At 48.3% G+C, this 14,278-nt stretch overlaps 1 protein-coding gene across 1 annotated transcript in view; it reads right to left on the bottom strand.

Moving 5' to 3' along the window:
* LOC135896088 (nose resistant to fluoxetine protein 6-like) overlaps window positions 1-14,278 on the bottom strand; it is a 65,120-nt gene that overhangs the window by 23,169 nt on the left and 27,673 nt on the right. The window contains exon 6 of the mRNA XM_065424419.2: window positions 9,632-9,741. Within this exon, the coding sequence (XP_065280491.1) occupies window positions 9,632-9,741 (110 nt within the window). The remainder of the gene's footprint in view (window positions 1-9,631; window positions 9,742-14,278) is intronic.

Here is a 14,278-nt window from a genome sequence, read left to right on the forward strand (position 1 = left end):
TATATTTTCTGCCAACTTCCTACCAACCACCTATTAACAATCTTCCAATTGAAGAATGTTTATAAACGTTCTACCAACTTCCTACCCATTCGCCATTAAAAGGTCTTCATTACACTCTGTGTTAACTTTCTTTCAATAGAAGAACGCTTGTAGACGTTATCAACTTTCTACCAATCACCTATTAACACTTGTCTTTATACACCCTAGTAATATCCTGTCAGCAGTTGGCCACCGTACTTCAATTGAAGCATGTGCATAGATGGTCTGTAAACATTGTAGTAACCGTCAACCAACACAAGTCTTTAGGCTCTGTAGTAACAGTGTGGCAACATTTTACTTACATGTGCTTATGTACTTGCTACTGACGTTTTACTAGCCCCCTGGCAACATATGTCCTACATACGACTTAGTAGCATGGTGTAAACATTTGTTAATGTATTAGAACATGTTGGTAAAAGGCAATATGCAACCTAGAAGGTGCATTTACATGTAAAACAGATGCAAGTTTGCACTACAGGAAGTTTATTCACACAATAATATTTACAGAAAATTATGAGAAAAGTAAGAGAAATTCATAAGAATAATAAATAAAAATGACTTAGTTTATTGCGGAATGGCAGCTGTCGCATAATCTCTAGCAAGCATCGATGATAATGTATTTTTTTACATTCTGAGCTGATGTCTGCAATGCATGCTCACTGACCTAGAGAGGCAAAGCCGAAGGGTGGGTCTAAAAATTAATCTGCGGAAAACTAAAGTAATGTTTAACAGTCTCGGAAGAGAACACCAGTTTACGATAGGTAGTGAGGCACTGGAAGTGGTAAGGGAATAAATTTACTTAGGACAGCTAGTGACTGCGGATCCGGATCATGAGACTGAAATAATCAGAAGAATAAGAATGGGCTGGGGTGCGTTTGGCAGGCATTCTCAGATCATGAACAGCAGGTTGCCATCATCCCTCAAGAGAAAAGTACATAACAGCTGTGTCATACCAGTACTCACGTACGGGGCAGAAACCTGGAGGCTTACGAAGAGGGTTCTACCTAAATTGAGGACGACGCAATGAGCTATGGAAAGAAGAATGATGGGCGTAACGTTAAGGGATAAGAAAAGAGCAGATTGGGTGAGGGAACGAACGCGAGTTGCTGATATCTTAGTTGAAATCAAGAAAAAGAAATGGGCATGGGCAGGACATGTAATAAGGAGGGAAGATAACCGATGGTCATTAAGGGTTACGGACTGGATTCCAAGGGAAGGGAAGCGTAGCAGAGGGCGGCAGAAAGTTAGGTGGGTGGATGATATTACGAAGTTTGCAGGGACAACATGGCCACAATTAGTACATGACCGGGGTAGTTGGAGAAGTATGGGAGAGGCCTTTGCCCTGCAGTGGGTGTAATCAGGATGATGATGATGATGATGATGATGATGATGATGATGATGACAACGACGACGACGACGACGACGACGACGACGTCGACGACGACGACGACGACGACTTTAACGCTTGGCACTCCGCATGGGGTTATCAACGCGACACCGCCAAGGGCTTCAATCTATTACGAGAAACTCAGTGCCACGAACTTATACTGATTACGCAGTTGGGTACTCCTACAAGGATAGGAAACAGCGTTGCCCGGGACACCACGCCGGACCTTACGTTTGTCAACAATGAGACGGGGGTCACCTGGTGTAACCTAGACGAAACGCTAGGTAGTGATCACTATCTATTGTGTGTCAATGTTAACACAGCGAAAGTTCGACAGCCCCTAGGGGTGGCCAGGCCCACTGATTGGCAATGGTATAGAGAACGACAACAGGCTGCTTCATCATTTCCAGCCACGGCCGCAGGTTGGACAACTTTCCTCAAGGAGGCCCATGCTGCCACGACCAGAGAGATGAAGACCACAACGGAAGCACCAGCAGTAGACAGCCATCTCGCCCACCTCTGGGAGGCTCACAGAAGCCTCACCAAACGCTGGAAGCTGCAGTGGCGTAATCGCAAACTTAGGCGCCGAATAGCCCTGCTTGCAAATGAAGCTAACACCTATGCAAAGGAGCTAAATAATCAAAATTGGCGCAGCTTCTGCGACTCTCTCAGAGGCACCCTCAGCACCAAGAAGACCTGGGTCATTCTTCGGTGCATGTTAGACCCAACTAGCATGCGCACCGAGACGTCTAACGTCATGCGACGGCTCTTAGGAGAATACAAGGGCTCAGAACAAGAACTACTCGAGCACCTAAAACGCACCTACACCTGCGCTGCCCAGACATCTTCACGCGTTATGATAGAATACCAAGGACAGGATAACTCGAGCTTAGACGCCCCTATCACCTCCTCAGTGCTCTACGCAGCGGCACAAACCAAGAAGAACACGGCTCCTGGACCCGACCAAATCACCAACGCAATGCTGCGCAACCTTAGTGACGTAGCCCTACAGCACTTGGTCGACTTCTTCAGTGAACAGGTCTGGCGACCGGACGGAAGACTACCGCGGGAATGGAAGGAGGTAGACATCGTGCTTATACCAAAACCCGGCAAGCCGCGCGAGCTCAACCATCTCAGGCCCATATCGCTCACGTCTTGCATGGGCAAGCTATTTGAACGAGTAATTCTAACCCGACTCGAAGCCCACACCGAACGAAACTCACTCTTCCCTGAAGCCATGTTCGGTTGCCACAGGAGAATCTGTGCACAGGACGTCTTTCTTCTATTAAGAAATGAGGTGCTCGATCCTCCTGCGGGCAGTATGGACAGAATCCTGCTAGCACTCGACGTCCATAAGGCATCTGATAACATCCGACACTACTAGACGGACTACGAGATGTCGGGTGTGGAGAAAGAGTATTTCATTACGTTTAAGACTTCCTGAGCAGCCGCTCCGCGAAAATAGGACTGGGTTCAGCACGTTCTGCCCTGTATCGCCTACCAGATAGTGGCACTCCTCAAGGATCCATACTGTCACCACTTTTTTTTAACATCGGCTTACGTAGGTTGGCCCTGGACTTACAGAAGAACCGGGACCTTGGTTGCGCCATATATGCAGACGACATCACACTCTGGGCCTGCAAAGGGTCCAACGGAAACCGACAGGACACGCTTCAAGAGGCCATTAACACCATTGAAAGCTATATGAGGCGAGCAGGCATGAGGTGCGCTCCAGCGAAATCGGAGTATATTCATATTAAATTTAGACATACCCTAGCGACCAGGGCTCCTCATCTGCAGCTCACCTTGAAGGGAGAGCCCATAAAGAGGGCATCCCACCTGCGCGTACTTGGAATGTGCATTCAAGAAACGGGCGGCGTTAGCATAGTGCTCTCCAATCTCAGACGCACTGTTCGGAGCGTAACCGGGCTTATTAGCAGAGTTGCACGCAGCAGAGAAGGCATGACCGAAGCAGACACCATGCAACTAGTAAACGCCTTCGTCCTTAGTCGTCTAACTTACGCTCTGCCTTTCCAAACCACGCGGCGTAACGACATCGAACATGCGGATAAGCTGATAAGAATCACCTGTGAAGCAGCACTCGGCCTTCCTGAAAGCGCAAGCACGATCCGACTGAACGAATTAGGAATGATCAACACTTTTGAGGAATATGCAGCGGCCACTCTAATGGCGCAGCGTGAACGGCTGAACACGACACCTCAGGGACGCTCGGTTTTACAAAGACTTCACTATCCACTGACACCACAATATTGCGACGACGAAACAATACTACTGCCATCTAAAATCCGAGAGCGGATCCTCGTGGCGCCAATCCCCCGTCACATGCACCCAGTCCATCATGCGGCACGGAGACGCGCGCGGGCAGCCACCTTACTAAGGTGGCGAAGCGATCCGGATACGTACTTTACAGACGCGAGTTCGTATCACAAGAATACAGGCACACTCAATGCATTTGCAGCAGTCGTGACTAGCCAAGGACGAACAACCGTAGCAGCATCTATACACACGAAATCGGTTGCAACGCCGAAGCTGTGGCCATAGCCCTGGCCATACGCGCCGCGGAAGCTAAGGGCCAGTCGGCCTACGTGCTGACAGACTCGCAGGACGCCTGCCGCCTCTTCCTTGGGGGGGCTTTACCGGGCTGCGTCTTCCGCATCCTAGGAACGGAACTCACCATGGATCATTGCGTGACCTGGTGCCCGGCGCAAACAGGATAGCGGGGAACGAACGGCCGGACCGCTTGGCTCGAGGCATGACAGGCCGAGCCGCGGGCCACACCGCCCGAGAGAATACCTCGACACCCGGTGCGCCAAGAGAAATCCTCGAATTACAACGGCTAAGTAGGCGAACCAAAGACCTTCCTCACCCAGACCTAGACAGGAGGCAAGCACGGGACGGGCGCCGCCTGCAAACAAAGACTTTCCCACATTTATACAGGCTACACAACATGTACCCAGACAAATACAGCAACAAATGCCCGTGGTGCGAAGGAACACCGCCATTGGAACACATAACATTCCAGTGCGCGTTCCGTCCGGCGGCTGCCACCTCGCCGCTGCTAGACAACTCCCTCCATAACTGGTCGTGGGAGGCGCGACTCGCGGAAGTGGAATTGGGAAGCCAACTGGCGACCCTTGACCAGGCCCGGCGAGCCGCTGTAACCAGTGGGGCCCTGGAGGAGGGGCTCCACCCACCATAACCAAACAACCTCTCTTACAATAAACGTTTACTCTCTCTCTCTCTCCCTCTCTTCAACGCAGAAGTGTTAGCCATATATCAGAAGCCTGAAGCGCTTCCGTAGCGGTATCTGGAGCCAGTCGTTACGGCAGGGCCACGAGATACCACTTTGTATAACCTGCATGGTTTCTCCAGGTACCCGTGCGCAGATAATTTTATAACATATATTTATATCTGAATATCTTGCCACAAAAATTAAGTGTGTCAATACAGTTGTACACGTAGTATAATCCTTTTATCTAACTCATGAATGAAAAAAAAAAACATGTGCCGCGCATCGCGAATACAAAATAAAATAATACTCAGCCTGCCGCCACCAGCAACCACCTTCGAACCATTAAGGCCGGCGGGCGACAGCGCACGTCCACGTGCCTTGCACATCAGTAGATTAGGCAGGACAGATGGTATGGGTCGAAGCGCGGCGCCAGCCCAGACATCTCAACGTGTTTACGCAGGCTAAGAAATAGCGTTGTCCGACATGGCGTCACCCATGGCTCCCGTTTCAGCGCCAACTCCCGTGACGGTTAGTTTCTCCCTCGCGTTGATCGCCAGGCACAACTGAAATGAAGTTTAGCTTTCTCCAAACTAACATGAAACATTAGGTATGAGCGCATAGCGCGTCCAGTTCCTGAGATCATTCGGCGATTCCGGCAGCCATGGGCCTAGCAAGACGAGTCAGCATGGAGGGAAGAAACATATACGCTCCGTGAAGCCACAATGGTGGCCCAACACTTGACCTCTTGCTTCAAGATTCACGGAACAAGAGATTTGCTGAGACGTTTGGCTCCCAGTAGCTAAACCAGTAGTTTTTATTCGGTGCATGTTGGTTCGGCTGCCCTGCCGTGCCTTTGCCTACAAAGCGGGAACACTAAAAATTGGCAGTGCCAGGATAACCGTAGCGAAAACTAAAGCATAGCATGGTCAGCCTTGGTTAATCTTGATTGCAAGTCTAGGTAAGTTCGTTGTCTGGCTATGTTGCGAGCTTGTCGTTCGGCGCGCTGTTCGTCTGTTTCCTGGGTGATTCGTTTCTTCTGCGTCTCGTTCCGACGTCGATTCCAAGGCCGCTATTTTGTAGCGATGCCTTATGCCTTATTCTATGCTATTCTTATCATCCACCACACACGCGCGCCTGATCGCGTTGATAATGTGGGCAGACCATCGCTCTGACCAGTGGCCAAGCGCGAAAAGCCTTAAAAAGCATAGAATCGGAAAAGGCATCGCTACAAAATACCGGCCCAAGCCTCCTCCTGCTTATCAGAATTGTCGCCGTCCGTACTGCCGTCTTAACTGTGGTTGCGGCGCACGCGAGCTCTCCTTTTCAATCCTCCGACATGCTATCAGGCATGCGACGCAGCTGGCGAAGCGAGCGGAGGCGAACGCAACGACGAGGAATGCGGTGTGACGTCATATCAAACGGTGGCGACGGAAAGGCGCGGCGCTGCGCAGCGGCGGAACATCTGTGGCTCGGTGCTACTGGTGGCGCATGCCCAGTAGTGACTAGGCCGCGAGAGAGAGAAATATCCGCGGCGAGGCGCGCGTTGTGACGTCATGTGCCTCCTCGGAGCACCGCCACGGCGAAGTCGCAAGTTCGCGGCCAGTAAAGCTTTCGCTTTAAAACCAACCGCGCACGTTCACGTGCGATCCCGTGTTGGGTCACCAGGTTTGGCTACAATCGCGTTGTGGTATACTCTCTCCTATCTTTTTTCCTTCCTCTATGCGCGTCCGCATAGCAACAGGATGGCTAATAATCGATTGTTTTGGCTTGGGTACGTTTGGCACGAGGTACCAGACGGCGCCCTTACTTCTAACGCCTTCCTTGCGTTTGCGTTCCCGTACGTTAAACTAAGGCTGTGTTCCAATACTCGCCGTATACGGCAAAGTGCACGGCTAAGCGGACAGCGGCCATCTTAAGTTTCATTCCAATTGTCACGAAGACGTCAAAGCAGACAGCTTCGCGAATACAGCATCAAAGTCAACAACGATGCAGGCTACTTTCCTGCCCAAATGAGATGGCGGCTGAGCAGGACGCTTGGAAAGCCGACAGAAAGATCGTCTGCGCACACACACACAAAAAAACGATCAAGGACCTTTCTACACCCTTAAAGGGACACTAAAGGCAAATACTAAATTAAATTATGAAGTTTTACGTGCTAAAACCACTTTCTGATTTTGTGGCACGCCGTAGCGGAGGACTCCGGAAATTTCGACCACCTGGGGTTCTTTAACGTGCACCTAAATCTAAGTACGCGGGTGTTTTTGCATTTGGCCCCCACAGAAATGCGGCCGCCGTGGCAGGGATTCAATCCCGCGACCTCGTGCTCAGCAGCCCAACACCATATATCACTGAGCAACCACAGTGGGTCAGCAAATACTAAGTCAAGCTAAAATAATAAATCAGTGCCTGATAATCTCTAAAGCGTCAATATTATCACGAAGAGAGCCTTAACTGTTTCCCTGCCATGGGGAAAATACGTGCTTCTTGTTGGTTACACCAAATCTTTTTTCTGAAGAAAATATCGCACTAAATATTTTACGTAATACATAAACAGAAAGCAGAATGAATGCACTTTTCACACATAAGAGTTTTATTAGCGAGCTGTCATGTCATAAAAAAACATAAATTGCTGGAATCAAGATTGTGAAATAAAATTGAACAAAGCTTGTAAAGACACGCTTATATTTACTAACAAATATATGAAACAAAAATTATGAGATATATAAAATGTATTATTGTCTAATAGGCAGTATCTCCGAAAAAATCAAAATTTTTCATTGAGCACATATTCCACTACAAAAGTTTAACTGCAAACCCTACACTAGGGCGTGCCGGGCTGCGGCCGCGGATGTTCCGGGCTGGTTTGCTTGGTCGTCACTCTCAGAGTCAAAGTCCGAAGAATAGGCAGCATCCTGAGACTCGCTGCTGCTCGATCCATCGATAAAATCAGCCGCAGACTCACGGTAGTCGCGACATCTGCGACCTTTCGAAGCACATGCACCGCTCCCGGGGGCGGCCATCTTTGCTTTCTACTTTGACGCCTGCGGAACTTCGGAGCGCATTAAAAAATTACCGCCTGGCGTGAAAAAATCTAACTGCTTAGAAAACAAAAATGTAGTTCTCCTCCTTCACGTCCAGGCGCAGTGTGTCCGTGAGCGGTTCAAACAATCGATAACGGGCGGTCATTTTTTGCTTTCTACTTTGACGATCGCGAAACATCAAAGTGCGTTGAAAAATCACCGCCTGGTCGGAAAGAAAGTGCACTGGCTAGAAAACAAAAATATAGTTATCCTCCTTCGCATACAATAGCGCAGTGTCTCCGTGAGCGACGCGGAAGGTCTCCAAAGCGGCGTATCAAACTATCGTTGGCGGGCTATGTACAATGGGCATGGCACGAAACAGGTTAATAGTCGAGAAATTGACGCAAATTCAAGCACTTGCCCGATGACGAAAGCACTTCTCAGTTAAATTCTGTTCCTAGTACTCAGCTACTCGTCGTAGCAAACATTCTCGTATTGTGTTATAAGATTAAATAAAGTGCTACTTGCCCAGTTCTATTTCGTTTTCCGAAAAAAGAAGAACTCATAGAAGTTACCCTTCACAACGACGCGGGCGATCGAAAAGTTTCGTTCTCGCTCGACACTGCGCCGCCCACGCTTTCCCGTTTTAGTAGTTTCGTTGTCGCGTAGTGTGCTGGTTGTGCTGGCTCGCGACATTCGTACAAACTGCAAGTAGCAAAGAATGCAACTTCCATGTGATGTCGCGGGATGCCCGATAGGCGTACGCCCCTTGACTAAACAACAGCTGCAGCAGTGAATCCATGGCTTGGTCTTGGCTCGGTACCGCCGTCTGTCGGGCGCCGTTTTACTCACCGACAGCAGCAAAGGGTGGTGATGGCGTAGGCAACGTCACCATTCCCCCGCTTGGGTGGCGGGAGATTTGAATTTCGAACAAGGTATTCGGACCCTTCAGATTCAATTTTCTCGTAAACTAAGTCTTTTCTTGGAACGAAACAAGCATTGTGAGGTTCCTGGAATGGTATTTAAACAATCTTAGTCAACTTAGTATTTGCCTTTAGTGTCCCTTTACTGTAAGCCACATTGTGTATTTCATACGTCCGCAGGCACAAAGACATAAAATATAGAAAGAATGCGTGCTTTTCTTAACTTTTCACTCTTAACTCTTACTAACTTTTAACTGTTAACTTCTGCGAGGTGGCCTCACGTCGCAGAAGCATCTTCCATAAGTCTTCCAGGTGGCTCGGAACGTGTTCCATTGCATGGCCTCGAAGTTGTCTCGGCTGTCTCCTTAGCTGTCTACGTCGACTGTCTATGATGCTGGCCAGAATTGGAACCATGAAGGTCTTCAAGGAACGCACACCAAAACGACCCGCAAAAGTGCTTGCGTTTAACATACGTAGGGCGACAAACGCTATTCTAAAGCTGTCTGTCTTCTCCAGAGAAATATCCGTGCTCTGGCTGCCTCACAAAAATACGGAACGATGTCTACCGAGACGAAAATCTGAGCCAAGCGGACGCATCCTGGCGCTGGCGGGCAGGTACAAACCGCCATTCCTCGCAAGACGCGCGGACGCGAGTTTTCGCGCGCCGGCAAGCGTACGTGTAGTTTGGACTTTACGTTTTCTTTTTTTTTCTTGCGTTATATCGTATCAAGCGCTTATATTTTCTTTCTGCAATTTTTCATATGATGGCGCCGCCATGTATTTTTGGAGACATCTCAACTAGGCGCAATCTGTGTCGCACCTCATATTAAACGCTACCGTCCGTCTAGTTGCTGACGCTTAGTTTTACGCACGGCGCCACGTTTCCGTGCCCTCTCCCACCACTATGCGCAGTTGCTTTTGAATATACATGAGCAAACGAAATCAACTAGAAGTCGGTCATTTCTGCAAACTATTCATGAGCTATAGCCACTTTCAACGGATGTCTCACCTGTCTTCTGGTCCTTCCGCAACAAAGGATGGTCGTTCTCCTTGAACCTTTCTAGCATGTCAAATAGTGTTCCCAGAAGTACTAAGAATGCCAATGTAGAGTATAGCACCCTGAAAAATACACCATGAGACATGATTTATGTATTTATATAGATACTTCATAAATTGTTATTCCTTGCGAAATTTAGTTATATACTTGAAATCTTTCGAGAGTACTACATAATGGGCGGTGTCATAAAACCAGGTAATACATAAATACACACATATTCGCAGGCAAGACAATCCATCCGACAAAACGTGCACAAGAAAATGAACAAGAGATTACAAGTTAAGCAACACACAATTTCTGTTTATAGTATAGATATTACAAGCGGCAGACACAGAATTAAAATATATACAAACATCAAGATTGATAGTACAAAAATTGCAAAATGGATCACGTGCGGCAGCAGGCGTTCTCAAGTTCATTAAACTTATGGAGGTCAGTAGCAGTGACTAGGCCAGGTTACAGATTATTCCCTTCGATTATCGTTCCAGGGATGAAGGACTGGTCTATATGGCGTGTGTGACATGAGAAGCGCTTTATCTTGCTGGAACGACCACGTCGAGGAAAAATTACAGATGGGGTTTCAAAGTCTTCATGAAGCAAGCTGTGATAGTAAAGCTTACGAAAAAGCGACAGCTGAGCGATTTTTCGGCGGCGTGCAGGACTCGAGTTCTCCCAACGCCAGCTGAAAGCAAAAAATAGCTAAGGACTTTAAGAGCGGCCGCTCGACCCGTTTAGCGGTCGAGCAAGTAAGGGTCGGACCATCCGCCAGGCGGCGTCGCGATGGCCACTTCCACTTCGCCTCAAAGTTAGGCGGCTTATCATACATCCACCGGGTTTCATCCACGCGTCTCGTCCCCATAGTTAAGACGTTGATGCCGCACCGGTCATGAGCCGCTGGTTACGTCAACCCCACCGCGCTTTTCAAAGCTTCGCTACAGTGTACTAGAGTAACGTCGTCTATCTTTTGCGGTAAACTGCTTGTTGCGTCTCAACACGGCCCGAGGCGTTAATTAGACGTTTGCCGCGTAGCAACCACCACTCATCCATCAGCGCCTACCAAGAAGTCAACGCAACGTTCACACCAACTTCTGACGGGTCCACAAAAGGCACCCACATCCACCACTAAGTGATAGCCTGAACTAATCATGAAGAGGGCCAACATCAAATGCTACCGAAGAACGGTGTCGACCTTGGATTCCCAGGTTGTTATCCTGTCACATATTCCATACCATTGGTGGTAGCAGTGCTGCTAAGGTTGGAGTGCTGCCAAGAATGCTGCAAAGGTAAGAGTGCTGCTAAGGCAGGAGTGCATCGGAGGTGTAAGTGCTGCGGTATGACGCCATATGGGTGTGGTATCACAACCGATTCGACGGTTGTGATTGGCCACGGTACAGGTCTCAGATGCCCCAGTGAACTCGCCTGGGGAGGACGACAGTATTAAAAGCGGTGACATTTCGCGGAGTAAGACCAAGGTGTCCTCACGTGATCTCGCAAAGCTTTACTTGCTCCTGTATGGAATGAGCTTCCGTAACTGGAGCCATGCAACTAAGTGAAATAAAACCTTTTTCCTTCATTCCCTCAACTTTACGTATTCATCGATGGGCTTGGTGTATTCGTTGACCTAACGCCACCACAAGCCGCAACATGCTTCCGTTTGTCTGCAGAAATAATTTTGCTGTTTCTTTCGTTAAGAACATTGTTAGCAAGAGGTTTGTTGTGCTGCGTGAGAGCATTTTGCGCGTGTATTATAGAATATTAGCCTTGGCCTCCATTTATCATACAACCACCCGTTTGTTTTTTGCACCCGTCTTTTCTGGAAGAGCATGTGCATTACTTAGAGTGCGTAATTTTCTAAAGGTCACTCGCAGCACCTTCGGTGTAAAGCACAGAATTTGTCATTTCTGGCTCACCTGTGTCACCACACAAACGTTTTATTTGGATAACCCGCCGTGGTTGCTCAGTGGCTATGGTGTTGGGCTGCTAAGCACGAGGTCGCGGGATCGAATCCCGGCCACGGCGGCCGCATTTTGATGGGGGCTAAATGCGGAAACACCCGTGTACTTAGATTTAGGTGCACGTTAAAGAACCCCAGGTAGTCAAAATTTCCGGAGTCCCCCACTACGGCGTGCCTCATAATCAGAGAGTGGCTTCGGCATGTAAAACGCCATAATTTATTTTTTTAAACGTTTTATTTGCGGCGGCTCGAGCAGTGTAATGCGCACATGGGATAGTTTTTTTAAGGTTGTTTAGCTCTTTGTATATGCACTATGCATGCGCCTGGGTCGGCTTGCATGGTGCCAGTTTTACTTGAACCGTTGCTTGTCATGGCTGAAACGTTCTTGTTGTGGTCTGTGTCTGTCTGGGCATGTGCCTTTACCAAGTGTGTGATCCAGTATCTTTTCTGTACAATTCCCAATAAAAACAAGAAAAATTTTTGCCGTCATTCGACGGAAGCCGACCTTGTTCACCAAACGCACGCTTGAGAGCAGCACGACATCTCTGCGCAAGCGCTCCGTCACGTGGCTTTTTTCATATTTGGCGGGCTTTCTTTGCAACCCGGAAAAAAGGACTACGTGAGACGTATCGCAAAGGAAACAGCTCGATGCTTTGTGAACGTGCTCTAGAAATCTGCCTGTGATACTTGGGGTCCTCATTCAATAATTAAAAATTTGGATAATTAAACGTAATTAATTAGTGAGTTATGGAGAAACAAAAAAAGATTGCCTGAGTTACTGTAGGCTATTGCCAATAGCATGTGTTCGGCTCAATTCGCTTCCGGCGCTGGTTTAAATTTTCAAATTCTTGGCTTAAGGTATGTGGGACACCCTGTATAGCGAGGGTATCGAATCGGGCAGCTTGGATACCTTCGGGTGGCACGTGGGGGTTTACTTAACAGTTGCCTTCGCCCAAAACGTTCACGTAGACGTGACGCCTTGACAAGAAATTCATCGCCGATTACGATACTCCATATAGTGAAAATTTGAGCGCAACTCTATACGTGTTTTCACGTCGCGATATATTGCTTACAACTCGCCTCGTGCGGGACGTTGCATAATGTTAAGAACGGCCAGCTTCAGTGCAAGTTTTGCCAACCAGTTTCGACTGTGGAGGCAACATTCCGGGAGCGTCGCCGCACACCTCTAGCCACAGCGTGACTAAGTCGACTGTGTGTGAACAACAATACGTGCGTCCTCGACTCTCCGTCGCTGGAGACGAGTTTGACGAAGTCGCCATTGTAACTAAACGGGCTCGGTGGACCAACTATTGTTACTGAGCCGCGGGAACGTCTACTGACACCCCTTCCCACGCGCCGACCAAGACGCCAGACAATAGGCGGCCGGCAGGCGCGCTGCAGTTCGGGAACAAATGCCCCTACGGTGCCTCGTTCTCCCCTACGGTGCCTGGTCAACTCGCCTACGGTGCTTGGGCGGCCGTTTCCGTCACCTGGGTATCGGGAGAGGACCGAGTGTTTAAAAACCGCTGTTGTGCGGCTGCTCAGGACTCTCTCTCAAGCAGTCATGTTAGACTGATGTACCTTCTCAAACAGTCATGTTAAACTGATATAAATACTGTAAATAAACCCATATACAGCTTCACGCCCAGTGCTTCCCTGGGCGTGAAGCTGTATCACATTTCACCCACTTGTTCTGGCATGGGTGCAAGCCTTCCTCTCTAATAGACAACAGTTCACGTCCGTCAACAACTTTGACTCTCCTTTCGTCCCAGTCTCATCCGGTGTTCCTCAAGGAAGTGTACTAGGTCCATTGCTTTTCCTAATTTATATAAATGACTTACCCTCGTCCCTCAAATCTAAAGTTAGGCTATTCGCTGATGATTGTGTTATTTACCGCAACATCTCTTCTGAAGCTGACCGCCAATCGCTACAATCTGACCTTGACTCCTTAACTTCATGGTGCACAACTTGGCTAATGACACTAAATCCTTCAAAAACTAAAGTGATGTCTTTCTCTAAAAAAGCTTCTCGAATTCCTACCTCTTACTTGCTAAATAATACTTCAGTGGAACTTACGACCACGTACAAATATCTTGGAGTTAACTTTCAGTCTGACCTGTCCTGGAATAACCATATTAACGTCACCCTAGCTTCAGCAAACCGCTCACTTGGGTTTCTTAAACGTAACATGAAACATACCCCATCGCACTTACGTAAACAGGCTTATATCACTTTAATCCGTCCTAAAATAGAATATGCCTCAGCCATTTGGGATCCCGATCAAGTCTACAATATTAAAAACATCGAAGCCCTGCAGAACCGTGCTGTGCGTTTTATTTTTTCGGATTATTCACGTCACACCAGCGTCACTTCATTGAAGAATCGTGCTGAACTGCAAGTATTATCATGTCGGCGTAAAATCGCTCGCTTATCACTTCTTCATAAGCTTTACCATCATGCATCACTTCGCGAGGACTTCTTTAGGCCACCCCCTGCCATCTTTCCCCGCCGTGATCACCCTTTTAAAATCGAACGCTTCACGTGTCGCACACTAACTTATGCCAGATCATTCATCCCGCGCACCATAACCGAGTGGAATAGCTTGCCATCACACATCGCAACCGTCACCGACATAAATGAATTTC

This window comes from Dermacentor albipictus, chromosome 2 (assembly GCF_038994185.2).
Source record: "Dermacentor albipictus isolate Rhodes 1998 colony chromosome 2, USDA_Dalb.pri_finalv2, whole genome shotgun sequence".
Classification (NCBI taxonomy): domain Eukaryota; kingdom Metazoa; phylum Arthropoda; class Arachnida; order Ixodida; family Ixodidae; genus Dermacentor; species Dermacentor albipictus.